Source organism: Ischnura elegans, chromosome 8, assembly GCF_921293095.1.
Source record: "Ischnura elegans chromosome 8, ioIscEleg1.1, whole genome shotgun sequence".
NCBI lineage: Eukaryota > Metazoa > Arthropoda > Insecta > Odonata > Coenagrionidae > Ischnura > Ischnura elegans.
In genome coordinates, this window is record NC_060253.1 from 3,225,484 (window position 1) to 3,242,640 (window position 17,157).

The 17,157-nt window shown below is 40.2% G+C and overlaps 1 protein-coding gene across 1 annotated transcript in view; it reads left to right on the forward strand.

Moving 5' to 3' along the window:
• LOC124163709 (adenylate cyclase type 6-like) overlaps positions 1–17,157 on the forward strand; it is a 241,491-nt gene that overhangs the window by 152,340 nt on the left and 71,994 nt on the right. The window contains exon 8 of the mRNA XM_046540776.1: positions 4,807–4,956. Coding sequence (XP_046396732.1) covers positions 4,807–4,956 — 150 coding nt within the window. The remainder of the gene's footprint in view (positions 1–4,806; positions 4,957–17,157) is intronic.

The window sequence follows — 17,157 nt, forward strand, 5'->3', positions numbered from 1 at the left end:
AAGAGGAGGAGGAGCGATGAAGTGCTGGATATGGTGGTGAGGAGAGGCAGCTTTTAGATGAGATACGGAGGAGACCGAAGGTATGGATGGAGCGAGTACTTAGCGAGGAGGGGATGTTGAAAACAGAGTTGGAGGAAAGAATGTGAAACGAGGGAGAGGAGAATAGGTTATTTTTTTAATAGAATGAAATGAAATAGACCTAATTAAGAATTGAAGATGGAATTACCTGAAGGAATGGATGTATGCTAGAATGCTTCATAAGTACTCCATCTTTTTTCATGGAAATCTTCTTTCAGCGGTATAGTACTTAAATAATGATAATTTCTTTTTTTTACGAAAACTTAAACTTTGTTGATCCACAGAATATATTTATTAGCACACTACCGTGGTTGCAAGCCCTAAGGATGACGCAGAGCGTCAAAACCATGCTGAAGTACTAATAAAAATATTCTGTGGATCATCAAAGCTTAATTTTTCACTCAAAATGAGTAAATTCTATAAAGTATCGCCAGAAATCATCAATAATAATACCTTTAATGCTCTCGATCCATTTTACGCTGGGATGACGCGGACGCTTGCAACCAAAACAAAGGCTTGGTGGTGTAATTGATAGCATACTTGACCGGCATTAGGGAGAACTGTGTTCGAATCCTGGCCTATCCGAATGATTTTTTTATGGCGGAATCCAAAATTGGTGTATATAACTTTGCAACCGCCGTGTGTTGTCAAAGTCACTCGTTCCATGAAGTGCTTTGGACAAATAAGTGTACAACCTGTACTCACCGGAGGTTTTGTGATAGACTATTCAAAACAGTAATTATTGCCTATTTTTAAATTGTGATTTAAGTTATTAAAGTGGCGTGGGGAAATATTTTTAATAAATATTAATCTCACCACCGTTTGGGATGAGTCTTATGGGAGAATTTTCGCCGTTAACGTCTTTTCTACCAGTATTGCATTCAAAAAAGTTAAATATGACCCGAGATGTCAAGCAATGTCACCCATGCCACGCAAAAATCTTCAAGCAAAGCCATCCAAGTTAAGTTGACGGAAAGAATATTTTCATAATGGAATTTCCTTAGGGAAGGTATTTCTGATTTATTCATTACAAATTTCAACGGATGGCTGAGTAATTATTTCGTGGTTGGGGTGGTGTTGGCTGATCGCGGCACATATTTCATCCCCAAACATTGAATGAAGTATGAAAGCCATGCATCATTCATGGAATCCTTTCACCTCTCATGCATATCAAAGGCGTTCCGCTAGATATCTGCTCACCGCTACGCTGGACGGAGCAGAGACGAGAAATTTTGAATAAAAACCCATTTATAATTATTTTCATTTACATGATAAACTCATGCAGGGGACATCCAAGCGAATTAAAAATTTTTCGGAGACCATATGGACCGTTCAAAGGAGAAAATTAATCTAGTCAATATAACTTTCGGTGTAATTTTCGAAATATTTCAGACTTGCAGTGAGTACTCCACCAACTGCCGCTTAAGAAGGTTATTTTATCCGAATAATGCATCTTCGAATGTCCCTTCCAATATCACACTTTTAAAGAAATCAAACATAACAGGCATACGAAATGCAGAGCTCCTTCCTTCGAGTGAGCCTTTGTAAAAGTTTAACTGCGTTTTTCGTTTAAACTATTGTTTACCTATATAAGCTCATATGGGGACAGCTCTCAATGGACTACAAGACTAAAAGTTCGATCGAATTCTGAGGCCCGGTTTTCGGACACTGCCATCGTAAGATCCCCGGCCCAAAATTATCCTCCTCCACTGCACTTTCCTCCTCTAAAGTAAATCAAACTCTCCGGTCAGTTCCAGCCGTCCTCCACGTATTCCTTCCATCTACATCCATTTCCCTGCAGTCTGTGCTTCGTGTCGCTCGGTTAGCATCCTTTCATCTTTTGCCTTAATTTTTGACATGGCCTGACCTCTTTTGCCACCCGATAGAACCCTGGCGTACAATGTGCCTACCTCTCCTTCATTCCGAAAATTTACCATTTCCTTGAACTTTCATCTCTACCAAGGTCTTCCTTGCCCTCATAGTTTCACCCCGTAATCGATTTTTTATATCACTGTACAATGTACAGTGATATAAAAAAGGATACAAGGATGTACAGCGTACATCCTTGTATCCTGTTGTGTGAGTCCTTCCAATTCCTTTATTATTTTCTCTCTTATCCACGGCTTCTTTATCCTTCTTATTTCAACGCAGCCAATCGAATTATTCATCGCTTTGACTCTCCCAGTTTTAATAGTATCCCACCATTCCTCTACAGTTTGTATATTTTATTATACTATTTATGATACTATTTTCCACTAATATTTGGTATTCTGTTCTCATAATGCAATTCAGTGCTTCCATTGCCTTGCCTTTCTAATTTCCATAAGCCTTTTGAATATTACGTTGCATTTCAAAATCACTAGGTTGTGGACTGAATCCGCATCCATCGTTGGGAAGCGGCGCGAGTTTTTTTTTACAATGTTAATAAACCTCTGTTTTACAACGATGAGGTGTATGGGATATCGGACTTTTCCATGTGTACCCGCGCCCTTTCTGATGATTGAACCATGTGTTTGTGATGAATGACTTGTTTCTCCTGCAAAATTCTACTACCAACCCTCCCCTGTCGTTCCACATTCCTGGTCCAAAATCTCCTATTTCGTGTCCATCCCTCCCTTCCCCGATTAAGGCGTTCCAGTCCCCCATCACTACTAGATTTTTCTTACCCCGAGTTTCTCTAACTATTTCCTCGAGCTGCTCATACACCTGATCTACTTCTTCTTCCCTATGATTGCTAGTGGGCATGTAAACTTGAACTACTACAATGTTGGTGGGTCGCGCCTTAATTTCTACCACCAGAATCCTATCGCTTACCTGGTGTATACCTACCACACGCTTACCCATGTTCCCGTTTAGTACTAAATCTACCCTTCGCTGACTTTCCTTCCCACCACTGTGTATATAAATTATAATGCCCTATACCCATCACTACAATAGTCCTCACCATCCTTCCATCTCACTTCCCATAATCCTAAGATATTTACCCAGCCTTTATCCATTTCCCTTTTGATATTTTCTAGTTTCCCCGCCCTCATCTTTGTCCTCACATTCCACATCCCTACATTTGTAGCCGACTTCTTCTTCTCCATCTTCTTGGTCTTCTTTTCTTCTCTCTTCGTTGCTACTGCTGCTGGTGATGATGATAAGTCTCTGCAAGAATTTTGCATGTTGACGGCCCCGAGGACCTTTGCGACCTCGCTGCCGTGCCCAACACCCGCTCTCTGCGGACGGGTTCCGTTCGATGAGTTTCCGAGGCTCGTTCGATCAAACTCCATGTTTTCAGGGAAGAGATAAAGGCTCGCATAAATGATGAATTTTAATGTTTCCTTTTCCGCCAATTCCTATTCGCGTCGTGTCACTCTCTCCGTTTTTATTTCATTCCGATGATATTCGCGTCGGGAGATGAATATATATTATTGTGTATAAAAATGAAAATGATTCCATGTCTTTTTAATAAATTTGGATGCTAATTAATTCCCTCCGGAATTCTGCTACATGCCTGCAATTCATTTGTGGTAATCTTTTTTTCACTTCGGGAGCTCTCCCCGCACTCCTAGGTGTACCCCGCACCCCGCACTTCTGTGTAAAAGCCGAATTTCCTCTTTTCTCGTGACTGTAGACGGACACTTTGATAATTGCGGTTTTCGGATTTTTGTCACACAATTGGTTCAAAACTAGAAAAATGGGATTTTAATTAACACTTCTCATGATTTTGACCAAATTACGAAATCAAGAGAAAAATAAGGCGTTCGAAGGAAAAGAAATTCGTGTGACTTGAAAGTGACAGTATGAATGTCTAGCATTAGCCCTTTCTCACCCAGAGCTGATTCTGAAAGAAATCAAATTTCAAGATTTTTCATTTTGAAAACTTGAAAATTTTACACTCAATAATTTTGTCGGCAACTAAATATTTCGTCATTAAAATTGACACTACAAAATAATAGGTAGTTTAGATAACTCCTAAGTAGAGCTTGAAGTTGAAACATTTTTGGTGTTCCTTAGAAGCAAAATTGGGTTAAATAGGGTTAACATGGATTTTAAATGAATGCATAAAAAAGAGACGATTCTTTATAGATAAAATGTAGTGCTTAGAGAACTAAAGGTAGGAGAGTAGCCGCTGTGACTACTTGTCCTCATAAATCATCTAAAATCAATCATCGAAGGGAACATGTTCCAGCGGGCATCGTGGCTATGAGCAATCGCAAGTTGATCCGTAGCTCACAAGCAATACTTAGACGACTACTTGAAGGTGTGTCTGTGTATTTGTGAGAGCAGAGATCATCGCGGTGACGCGTGTGAATCTACCGCGAGTTGTAAATGCCAGTCTCTGTCGTAGTGCTGCTTTACGGATCGATCGCGGGGTTCGATCCCGGGACTCTGCGATCAGCAGACCAGCGCCCAAACCTTATCTCGCAACTCTTCCACGCCGATATCAATGTGAATTCTATTTATAGTAGTTTTTATTGTCTCTGACTTTAAATATAACTTGTGTTTATGCCATTCCTTCGGCCGAAGAATAACGGGCTGTCAAATTAAGGGACCATGATGTGTGAAATAGGTTTCACCTGATTTTAAAATGCCTCCAAATTCCGTGAAATGCATTCGTTGCTGTTGCTTCAAATGTGGACAATTTGAATTTCGGTCGCATTTCACGCGTGAGCGCCATCAATGTCCGTCTCATCCTCCGCACTGCTGTTCCACGTGCTCGTTTCCCTTCTTTCCCGACAGGTGGCGTGTGACCTTCTGCTCCTCGTGGCCACCAACGTGGCTGGCGTGCTCACCCACTACCCGAGCGAGCGCGCTCAGCGGCAGGCGTTCCTGGAAACGAGGCAATGCATCGAAGCCAGGCTCACCACGCAGAGAGAGAACCAAAAGCAGGTGAGTGCCACCCCCCCGCTCAAAACAACCACTGCGTCCTTCACTCGCTGTATTATTCAAGTTTTCCGTCGATTTAGGTAGGTTTCCATGTAGTATTTAAGAGGCATTCCGGCTGCCTCCATCCCCTCCATGGACTTCGCTCTTCAATTCATAATACTCCCATTCATTTTATCTCAAAAAAGCCTATTCTCTTCTCTCCGTCGTTTACCCTCTAACACTGTTTTCAACATCCCCTCCCCGCTAAGTACTCCCTCCATCTATACCTTCTGTCTACTCCATATCTTATCTAAAATCTGCCTCTCCTCACCCACCATGTCCAGCACTTCGTCGTAACTCTTCCTCTCCGTCCACTTCACCTTCTCTGTCGTTCTCCTCATACACATCTCGAATGCCTCCAGTCTTTTCTCGTCCTCCTTCCTAAGTGTCCACGTTTCTGTACCGTAAAGCGCTACACTCCACATCAGACTCTTCAATAACCTTTTAGTTAAACTCTTACATAACGATCCTCTCATAAGCTACTTCTACCCACGAACTCCTCTTTTGCTAGCGTAATTCTCTCACTGATTTCCTCAAGGCTTTGCCCGCTATCCCATTGTGAGCTGTCCTAATTCTTGAATTGCCTTACCTGATGCACTTCTATCTTGAGTTGCACATTCTTTGCTCGCGATGCGCTACTGAATCGAAATAACTTAGGTCTTCTTGTGGTTAGTCCTCTATTCGGCTGATCATCCGCCTACCTCACTGATTTAAACATCATTCCTCCCACTTTTACTCCAGCTTATAACTCATCCCATGCTTCCCTTACCATCTCCTCAGCGTACACGTCAAAGAGTAGCGGCGATAGAAGACAGCCTTGCCTCGGCCAATGCTTGCCTATCCAGGTTCTCCGTCCATTACCCTCACTTGCGCGGTCTGGGCCATATACAGATTACGAATCAGCCGCCTATCCCTCCAATCTAAACCTATTATCTTTAGAATATCCATTAACTTTACCCACTCTAAGAGTTTCTTTTGCAAAATCCTCGAAGCTGGCGTGCTGGTTGAGTTCTATGTTCCTCTCCACCAGGGATCCCAATATTGCTATTGCATCTCAAGTTGACTTTCAATTTCTGAAACGAAAATGATTTTCGCTCAACCGGAAGTATTAAAAATTAAATATACCTATTTTGTATGTGTCTTGGCTTCCGGGCGTTCCTCCGCGTTTAGATGTCCATAAGTGACGACAGTTTCTCCTGCCATCCTGCTGGTGTCTTCAGGTCAGAAGTAGCGATGCATAAAATTTGGCCGTCTTATATAGGTGGCTTGGGGATCTGAGGCCGATTTTGATTGGTTGGAATTCAGGTGGGCTCTGATTGGTCATTGATTTAGAAGACCCTTTTCCATGTGTTGGCTAATGTGTAGCCGTCTCCTCTGCTGCAGTTCTCAGGGAACGCGGAGGAACGCCCGGAAGCCAAGACTCATATGAAGAAACGCCGCGGAAACGTCAGATCAAACTTCATACCTATTTTGTATTGGAAATATATTTTCAAAAAGTGTTTCGTAGCTAAAAAGCGTTTGAAATATACGTTATAGTTTCAAAATACTTACAAGATGCAAATGTGTATTTAAAAACCAGTCCCAATTAAATAGCTACGGCTGCCCCTACAGGTCCCTTAGCATTTGTTTGGCCGACTACGTACACGATGGGTTTTTCAGTCGAATTAAGGTTATTGCTGCAGCCATTCCAAAAATAATGCAACGAAGTTAGTTAGTTACACACTGATCGGGAAATAAATCCCGTGGTAAGTAATTTTTCTGTCGACGGCAGTTGAGCTTCCGTTGGCTGTAAATGGCGCCAATGGTAATTTTATCGTGGCTCTGTGGGCCGATAGCAAAAAGGTTGGTAAAATAATCAAATGGCTTTTTTTAGCAAAAGAGGTTGACCCCCACTTAAAATAAATTAAAGGGACACATATGTCAAGTTCATCCTTAGTTCTCTACGGCAACCGGAAATTTCTAACGAACGTTGGTTTACAGTGTTTTACGGAATTATGGATTAAGGAGCTGCTGACGCAATTTGAATGCTTTTTGAGGTACTAGTGGTTTCAATTTTTAGTGCCATACGTATTCTCTACTTTGCTTGGTTTCACATTTAAAAACTGAGTTAGGGTGCCCTCATGTTGCAAAATGGAGGAAAAAACGGATAGCGCTTTTTTCCTTACGAATTTGGTCAATTCGACGACACCGCAGAATTGCTTGTGTGTTTTTTCCTCGACATCTTCTAATTTAGACCGTCTACTTGGTATTTGATTCACTCCCTTGATTATATTGAAATTTTCAAATCGGCTTTTTTCCGTTTGTTGCCGTGTAACTTTCCTTTATCCTCCTGCTTGCTGTTATTTTCATATAAATTGTGTACTGTCCCATGCAGTGTCCTTGAATAATATCTCTCTGATGTAAATCGATAAATTCCAGCTTCTATTACACAAATAGGCCTAAATTTCATGTGTTAAACTACTTAATATTCGGAAGAATGCTCTTTTGAAAATTCTACATATCGCTGATTAGGGGCGGATCCAGGATTTTTTCTGGGGGACACAAGGGTTTGACAGGCAAACGCGATCTTCTCATACTTGAGATTAAAAACAAGATACAACAATTACTGTACGAAATGTTCTTTTTATCTTCATATGGAAGTTATTAATGTGAAATTTAATGATTGAGGCTCCGTTATACACAAAACAAAACGAAGATAATGAATACTGCATAAATATTTTTGTCTATTTATAAGAGTCTGGGGGGTGGCACATGCCCCCGTCACCCTTCCCCCCTAAATTCGCCTTTATTGCTGGTGAAGACTTATCTGGAATCAGCCGAGTCAATATGGCCATTGCGAGCCGTCTATACCCGGCTGATTTCCCGAGAAGACTTTATGGGTAATATTCATCGAGGGGAAAAACAAAATCCTTCATTTTTATGCTCTCTATAAAGTGCGCAGAGAATGAATTCTAATAATACATTTTCACTTTTCATATTGAAATTTTGAATTTATCAATCAGAAAATGGACTATATTATGTATTTTGAAATTAAATTTTTTATTTGCAATTAAAATACAATTTCACCGAGTATCTCATATTTGAATAAAATTTTTAGCCCACCTCTAGTTATAATGGCGTTTTGTCATTAAATTTTCCATATATTGAGTTGCTTACGCAAGCTTATTTATAGGCCTTGTAGCGAAAAATTCTAAATGCTTCAAAATGCTAGATTTACAAGCTGTCTTTTTATTTCAAAAGTATTTTAAATCATTGGAAGTCGTCTCGATGTTGTGTAATATTACTCAGCTGTGTGGCTCAGTGAATGTTTTAGTTAAGCCCTTAAGATTGGGAGTCAATGCAAGTTTTTCTCCAAAAAATAAAAACCACGGAGGTATGCTTTCTTCTAAAATTTCTGAAATAGGACACACTGGGAAGAATTACACTAATTAGTGGATGCATCGAACGCCTAATCGTGATGGGAACCTTCCAGGAATTGGTGAGCACAAGAGAAGATCCCGAGAGTTCTAAAATGCAGCCTGTTTTGGCACCGGAATGAAGCCTTTGAGAGACACTCGGAATGGTGAACTTTTAATGAGTTTAGCCCCGCTAGTAAAAATCATCAGGGTGGCAATCATGTATCATCTCATTCAAGCCTCTCACGTAGGTATTATCTTATGAATAAATTTTGTATGGTGGATGAGTGTATAATTTTCCTTCTAAGTATTCCTTGAGCTACCACCCATATTTATTTGATTTTTATTGATTTCCTTTTCATGGACATGAAATAAACGTTGCGGTTAGCGATATCTGCCATATATTCTGTTGTATGCTATGATTTTTTGCTCATTGATCGTGCTATTGGGTGGTGAAAACTTTGTTAATTCAACATTCAAAAAAATTTCATCGTAAAGGAATATTTGGCTTATTTATTACACTTTATTGATTTTTATTCGTAAATAATTGAATTCAATGAATAAATTAATTTATCTCATTTGATTGGAATTCAATTGTTGGCATGAATTTTTAAATTTAAATGATTTGATAAAGCGCTTTGAGCAACATTTTACTCTCAGCAACCGGCAATGGACTTATTGTTGAGTGCATTTTTTACTTACTTTTTCCACGCAGTAGTCGGAGGAAATTGAAACAGAGTAAGTAAGTTGGTGGGGGATACGCAGGCTGGATGAGTGCGGTTCAGCCATTTCGTTGAAATGAAGACGTTTTGAAGCAGTGTGGGATTTCTTTGCATGCATAAATGACTTTCGCTCCCAGATTAGCAATAAAATACATTTATATTCTGACGACGCTGTCATCTATCGCGATATTAGCGATCACTCTGACTTTGATATTCTATGATCGGTTCCAATCAACGCGAATAGAGTTTATTCAGAGCGAATACACGGCGTTGCATTTCTATATCGTTCAACTATGTCAATGTATACGTAGTGGGTGAAGATAGCGTAAAGACGACAGATGAAGTGGACTATCCGGTTGTTACGATAACTTTGAACTTACCGTTTGGAACAAATGCACATAAGAAATATCCGTGAACTTAAAAAAGTACGAAGGAAAATTGAGAGATTCGAAAAAAAAACGCAACGGTCGTAAATAAATCCTTGCACAAATTGTTAGTGAATTCGGCTTGGAGCCGCTAGAGGCTCGGAGGCTGCGCATTAGGCTTAGAATACACGAGGGTGTAGTGTAAGTACGTCTCTGAGCAACTAGCAGAATATCATAATAGATGTTCGCCATCCGGACTTTGGCGATATGTTAAGAGAGCTACTTTGCCGAACGGATTGGAATTCGTTTTTTCCCCGAGCAATAATGAACTTTTACAAATGCGGAAATTAGTACGCTCCATGTCCTTTTTATTTATTAACAGCATTTTAATTTATGTGTCTGAACGCGCCTCACCAAACGCCTGTCGAGTTAGCTTGCGTAGATATGGTACGCAGGGATAGGGGAAGAGATTAAAATGCTATAGTATTTGTTTCGTGATACAGCAAATATAAGCACCCAGTAATAGCCAACGAAAATTCACAACCAAGGTCGTTGAAAGTGATAAAATAATCTGGTAAAGTAACTGAATCCTCGGCGTGGAAATGAGCAGTGCAAGACGGCCAAATCATGCTTGAAACTCACTCAAACGGCCCGCTATTCCAAAGCGCAGTTGCCATTTTGCAGAGGTCCGCAGCCACATTTTTAGTAAAGTAAACAAAATCGTTATTTTTCATCGCAGAAACACGATTAAAAGACGTACTTGATCGCACGATTTGATAGCAAACAATCATTATTTTATAATTGGATTGATTGATTGATTGATTTTCAAATTGCAGTCAGAACGGTCACTTTTCGGGAGGGAGGCCCCCCGCTCGGAGGGTAAAGGAGAGAGGCAAGCGAGGGTCAGCAATTCGAGAAAAGGGTTGCGGATTGTATCTACATCTACATAATAACCTACGAGCCATCTCTAGGGTGTTTGGCAGGGGGTGTTCAATCACCAGCATGCAATTGGATTCCCACATATACACCACACGGTCCAAAAAACATCACGCATACTAGCAAATTGTACTACGACATGCTCTTGAAATAATAATAAAATTATGAAACATGCATTAAAGTATGCATAGGTTAGTGGGCTACACTGAAATTCATCCAATCCATTTACGAGTTCCAACACTACCGTTACAGCCTCGGGTATCACCGCTTTGCGGTTATGCATGGAAATCGCAGTCAAATTGTGCATCCAACAAAGGCGTGGTTTATTTGCGCCAGTAATCGGCACGCAGATTTAGATTGAGGAATTAAATCCAGGCTGTTCTATTACAGCGGCGCTCAAGTGGCCAAAATTTCACCCAGTTCCATTAGTTTTAATGTGATTTTCATATCCACTGTGAGAATACTATTTTTCTCGCGGTAGCCATGCAATAGAAGTTGATCACCGTGATCAAAGTTGACTATCCATTATTTGGCTGGAGTCATAGACCAAGTGCAGTGGGCTGATATTTCAAAAGAATGTATGTTGCTGGTACGAAGTTAAAAAATGTAAATACATATTATCCCTTATTCTGTTTAACTTCTGTGAGAGTGTTTTCCTTTCATAGGTATATTTTATTCGGTAGTTGGCATGTTAAAGCATAAAAATATTTTCATCCCTCCAGCTGATGTTGTTCTTCACGTAGTATGTTGGTCTTTTATGAAATTATTGAAGAATTATAAATACTCTGATAAAGGAGCCAAGTTTCGCCCCCGTTTGGAAAACAGCGACAGGCTGATTCAAATGAAACACTTAAACGTGCAGTTATTTTATGGCAACCATTTCGAACAACTTTTGCATACCATTTGTCTTTACATTCGCCCTTACGTTCAATGCAAGTTTTTGACTGCTTTGGAAGTGCATAGACAGCTCATTGAGAGAAATCTTTTTGTGCTGCTTGTGGCCAGTCGCGCACTACGGTTTACAACTCTCGGTCACATCGGAAATTCCATCCTCCCATTGCTTCTTTGAGAACACTCGACGATTCCAAGGAGCGATGTTTGGTGAATAAGTCCAATGGTCCAATGAATGCGGTCGGTCTCTAGCAGCCCAACCTACTCCGGGCGAAGCAAGGGATCGTCATTTAATGCAGAGCGAAGGTGATTCATCTGAATATAGTTAGTGTCACTCCTCTCTGTCCATAGAGTGCTCTCAAAATAACAGCTTTTCCATTCATTCATCCCATATACACAGTGGCGCCTGCACTCCATGGGCCTTGAGGGGGCCCGATTCCCCTCAAAAATTCGCTATGGGTGTGAGAAAAAAATGTGTCAGGGATGTCGATTTTCCCCGGAGTGTCCAGATATCCAGATTCGAGTTTTTGATGAATTCTCCGGAATTATAACTTCACTCTCTCACCTGCAGATTACTTTCTGAACATATACGACCACCACTGCCGACTCCCCAGTTAACCAGACAGCTTTTCGCCATTCTCTGGCACTTATGAGATTTTCATGCAAATAGCGGCTGCTCTTTGAAACGATGGCTCAATAGAGGTAATTACACAAAATGCCTGGGTAATTTTTCAGCGGGTGGAATATTTTTCCATCGGGAATCATCATTGTAGAATTTTGACTAGGATTCTTTCTTTTGATTTTGATGGTGAACTTTCATGATTCCGTCATAGTCTATTGCTTATCTTGCAATATTTGAGCAATTTTTACCTTGAAATGTATTTTCGATTGTCGTTCCTTAAAAAAAACTTGTCAAATAAAAATAATTTTGATTAAAAATAACCTTCCATTTTTACCAATGTAGTAAAATTGTTTTATACCCGAATCTCCCGCAAATATATGTACGCTTTAATCTCATATTAATTAAAATATTCCTAAACATATACTTTTCAACCTTGAACTCCTGAACTATTTGATTACAGGTATTTCACAAACCTACTCCGATGTATACACTTTAATGGTGTTCCTTTTAAAATTCTGTTATGTATTCCGTCTGATGTTATGCCAATGGCATATTTACTTTTTTCCTTTTGAAGGTTCAATAGGGAAACGATGTAAATGGATGCTTAAGTTACTGTACAGTGTTCCGGACTACCCTTTGGACTGTACCAACTGCGGCTCAATTATAGTTTAATCAGCATGTTAGCATTTTAAAAAATTTCTCTTCAAAATCTCGAAGGGGAGAAAGTTAACTATTCTGGGTTGAGCTTTTCTCTCATCTACCCAAATCAACCTTCGCATTAAATCGGCAAGTGTGATAAATGGCAGTTTTTGTTCAATTCCTCTATATTTTTGAAAAAAGCGGGAGGTTAACTTAACCGTGAGTGACGTTAATTAGATACTTGATTCGAGTCACGTGGTCTTCCGAATGTGGATGAGCGCAGTCTCTTTGAAGCAGCCCTTCTGCTCTTCTCTCTCTCTCTCCGTGTCTCAGCCCGAGTACATCGCCTTTAAAATTGCCGATGCCTTTATTTCCCTTAAAATTGCGCAATTTTCGTGAGAAACCTCCTTTGTGTGCGGTGGGTGGGATGGAGAGAAAGGGTACTACTGCAAAGGGTACAAAGGATGCTCCACCCCACACCCCTGTCTTAAATATCTGGCAAATATTCGTGGTGGTGGAGGAGGGTGTGAGGGGGAGGGGGGGAATGGGGGATCGCTGTGGGATCCGCTGGAGATTTCGAGGAGCAGCAAAATCAAAAGTATCGAAATGTGGAATCGTTTGAGGACTTTGCTGTTGGTGAAAACTTCACCATGATTAAACACTCTAGAGATGACTTGGAGGAGATTTAACTCTTTCTGTTTAAGAAAACCATTGCGGAGAAATCTTGAGATGTTGAGTGGTGAAAATATTGATAAAAATGGTGAAATCAATTGCTGAGGAATTTGCTGTCATTATTACCTTTGAAATGAACGCGCATTATTGTTTATGGAAGCTGACGTGGAAGGGAGGCCACAACCTAGAGAAGCGTGCACCTGGCAATGGCATTGTTGCGATGTTGAGAATAAGAAATGTAATTACAAATGTAGACCGAATAGTTCACAACTTCGCTCAGAGGAAAATCTTCACCATGCGACCATCTATCGAAGTGATCTATCAACAATGCCACGTTTGCACTTTGAAAATTACCCTTGTATCCTCCCCTCCCAACATATATTGTCTGTACACTGTACAGTGTACAGCCTAATACAGCTAATCATAATATATAAACCGGTTTTTCCTCGTCCCCATCTCGCTTATCTAACATCCCCTTCAACGCGGAGTCTAAAATTCCCTTCCTTACATCCACACCTCTCGTCTCCGCCGTACCACATCTAGATGCTGCCTCTCCTCATCCACCATGTCCAGCACTTCGTCATACCTCCTCCTCTCCGTCCACTTCACTTTCTCCATTCTTCTCCACACCCACATCTCGAATGCCTCCAGTTTTATCTCGTCCTCCTTCCTAAGCATCCAAGTTCTGCACAGTAAAACGCTACACTCCAGTCCAGACTCTTCACTCGTCTTCTCTTACTTAATTTTCACTCAAATATATCTTACTCATCACCTTCTTACCCTACCGTGAGCTCCTCCTCTGCTGACGCAATTCTCTTCCTGATTTCCCTAAAACTGACGTAATTCTCCGAATGATGCGACCCCTATCCTCCCTTCGCTTCTTTCACTCCTTTATTTTGCTACGACCTCTTAGACTCCACTCCACGATTATAAGACTCCTTTCTAGCTTTACCTTTAGTCCTTTACTTAGCAATCCTCTCATCGGCTCTTTCCTCTTCACTGACGCCTCCTTCGACAACGATTTTCTTTCCCAGACCTCCTTGCTCTCCATTGCAGTGGTCCTTATTCAAATCTCGGGTCAAGCCGTTCGGAAACTCACAAATTATAATCTCCGATGAGCAAAGTGAGCCAAGGAAAGTGTCTTGCTCCTGAATTTGTGCGTAATCCACATGCCTTAGTCGGGTGGGAGCAAAGTAACCTGCTCAACACTTTCAGCCCGAAGGTAAAAATTTTAACTTTGCCGTGATTCGAATTTTTTTCGTCATTTAGGCTTAAAAGTGTGAAATTTATAATAAGTCGTTACGCACAAAAATGTTTTTGTTATTTAAGATTTTTATTGCTGTCATAGATATCTATAGATGACGCTCGCATCTGCCGGAGGGAAAAGCGCTGCGGCACTCGCAGTATTTTTACGTGAATCGTCCGCGGCAACTTTTTGAAGTCTTTTATGCCAGACCATTTCACATTTTTTTATATCTAGGGTGTATTTATAAGATTGTAGGTTATTTTCTATAGGTAATTTTTATAGGTTATTTATTATTATGGTTTTTCGTTCGACATTTTTTATTTTTAATACTTATTTATTATACTTTTTTTCCTACCTAACTCTGAGGAAAGTGGATGTGTGCCACCGAAAATTTAGTACTGTGAGTATTTTCTTTCTTTTTTTGTGTCCTGTGCTTCTGCCCAACCTGGGATATTTTTATGTTATTATAATATTTTATGTATGGGATGATTCATTTTACCGATCTCTGCTGAGATGGATCAGCTTTAATTTCTCATTACTTTCTTTCCAAGATTATGCAATGTGTCTTATTGTTAATAGTGTTCATGGATAAATGATATATTTCCGTTCCACCGAGAGGGGTGCCGCTAGTGGTAATATTTACGTGCAAAGGTTCATTTGAGTACGGAAAAATATAGTTAGTTATGAACATGTGTCCCTTTTGAACCAACACCGTACCTTTCGAAGAGAGGTCCTAATCCACAAGTCTCCCGACGTGCACTTGAGAACTTGGCTGCGAATGTAAGCCATCGAAAACGGCTCTCTTTCTGGTGGAAAAAGGTCGGTGAACTATTCTCAAAGGACTACGACCCAAGGACGAAATCACGGGCTCCTTCGGGGCTTGGATGGAGCGAGCATATTGTTTGCAGAGGAAGTGCTAGGCCATCAAACCCAAACACCCATTCTTTCCAGCAAGGGGCATTTCCTCTTTTTCCATTCATGATTACATTGCTGACGATGTGTACCCCGGTAAACAGAAATAATCGAATAAATTTTAACAACATATACAATACACTATTATAATTCATTTTCGGGAATACGTCTGCGTGCTTAATATTTAACTCAACGTTTCGTTCCACTTACTGGGAACGTCGTCAGATTTCTCCTGACGACGTTCCCAGTAAGTGGAACGAAACGTTGAGTTAAATATTTATAGCACGCAGACGTATTCCCGAAAATGAATTATAATAGTGCATCTAATCGCTGCGAAAACCTTAAAACTAAAACATATACAATAATTTCCAAAATAGAACAGAAATGCTTTCACTGCCTCACGACGCACAGTGGTCCGGATCGCGAAAAAGTAGGACAAAAATCAGATTTTCGTTGGATGTCTTTGAAAATTGCTCTCTATGTGTTGCTTTGGCTTTTTTCATTCATGCAGTTATTTATACGAAAGAAGTATTTTTAGGCGATATCGTGGAACTTTAACTTATTAACTGGCTAATTGTAATGCTGGCTGCATAGACAAACGGTAATCATGAATTAATACGAAAATAAATGATAATTAGTTACATATAATGAGTTATCTTTGAGTGATCATTGAAATTAGTCAATAAACAAAAAAAAACTACTAAAAGTAGGGTTGTTGGGTGCTCTGTCTTAAGAGGTGCGATTTTCAGATTTCATGAGGTTCTTCTGTATGGACTAAAATGTAATTATTAAATAAGTGTCAAAATAGTATTTAAGTGACTATTTCAATCTCGTATAAGCATGGTTAATGCCTTACAACTTTACAATGAGGAACTTGCATTGGTCGTAAATTGCTCGAAAAACTATTTTGAATAAGTCAAATGGATACATTAGCTCGCAAAAATACCTTCAGTTTCTCCATTCAACATCAAAAGAAATAAAAAAATTGCATTTAAAATCGAGAAAAATTTCTCTGAGCCGACCACTGCGCGAAGACACCCGAGCGTTGCCGAGGCCAGGCGTGACGTCATAGGTGCCTAAACAACCGTAGGGAGTAGGAAAATAGGCTGAGCGTATGGTGTAAAATTTGTTTTGAGGGAGTATTTAGCCGCTCATCGTCACTTTATTTTGTTCTGTTATTCTTGGGCAAGTTTTCCTATTGCTATTGTGCCTAGATTATTACTTGGGATATTAATAATGTGGCATCGGGATGATGAAGTACAAGCGTTTCACTTCGTGTGTTTTAGTGATCAGAAAAATGGATGATAACGTTGCCACTCGTTCGAATAGTACACCTGAAATTCATCTACATCTACATAATACCCCACAAGCCGCCTAAAAGGCGTGTGGCATGGGGTGTTAGGACACCAAAAATTGATGCCACGACCCTCATGGAATTTGTTAAGACAAATTATTGCTATACGTCGGCGGCAATTCGAGTTGTAAAAAAACTTGTAATACTGGAGGATAACGATCGTAAGCTGTGCAGTTGACATTAGAGTAAGCTGTGCTGTTGAATTTGGCAACGCCGAATTAACGGAGAAGGTAGTCCTATCCGTCGTACGGTACGAATTCACAGCAAAACAGTCTGCACACCATCCACATGTGAGATCGCGAATCGGTTCCGCTACCAACACACACACAAGCTATAACCTATTTCAATAATATAGGTAAATCCATAAACAATATACTAGCATATACCATAAAAATATAGTGGGAAATAGGC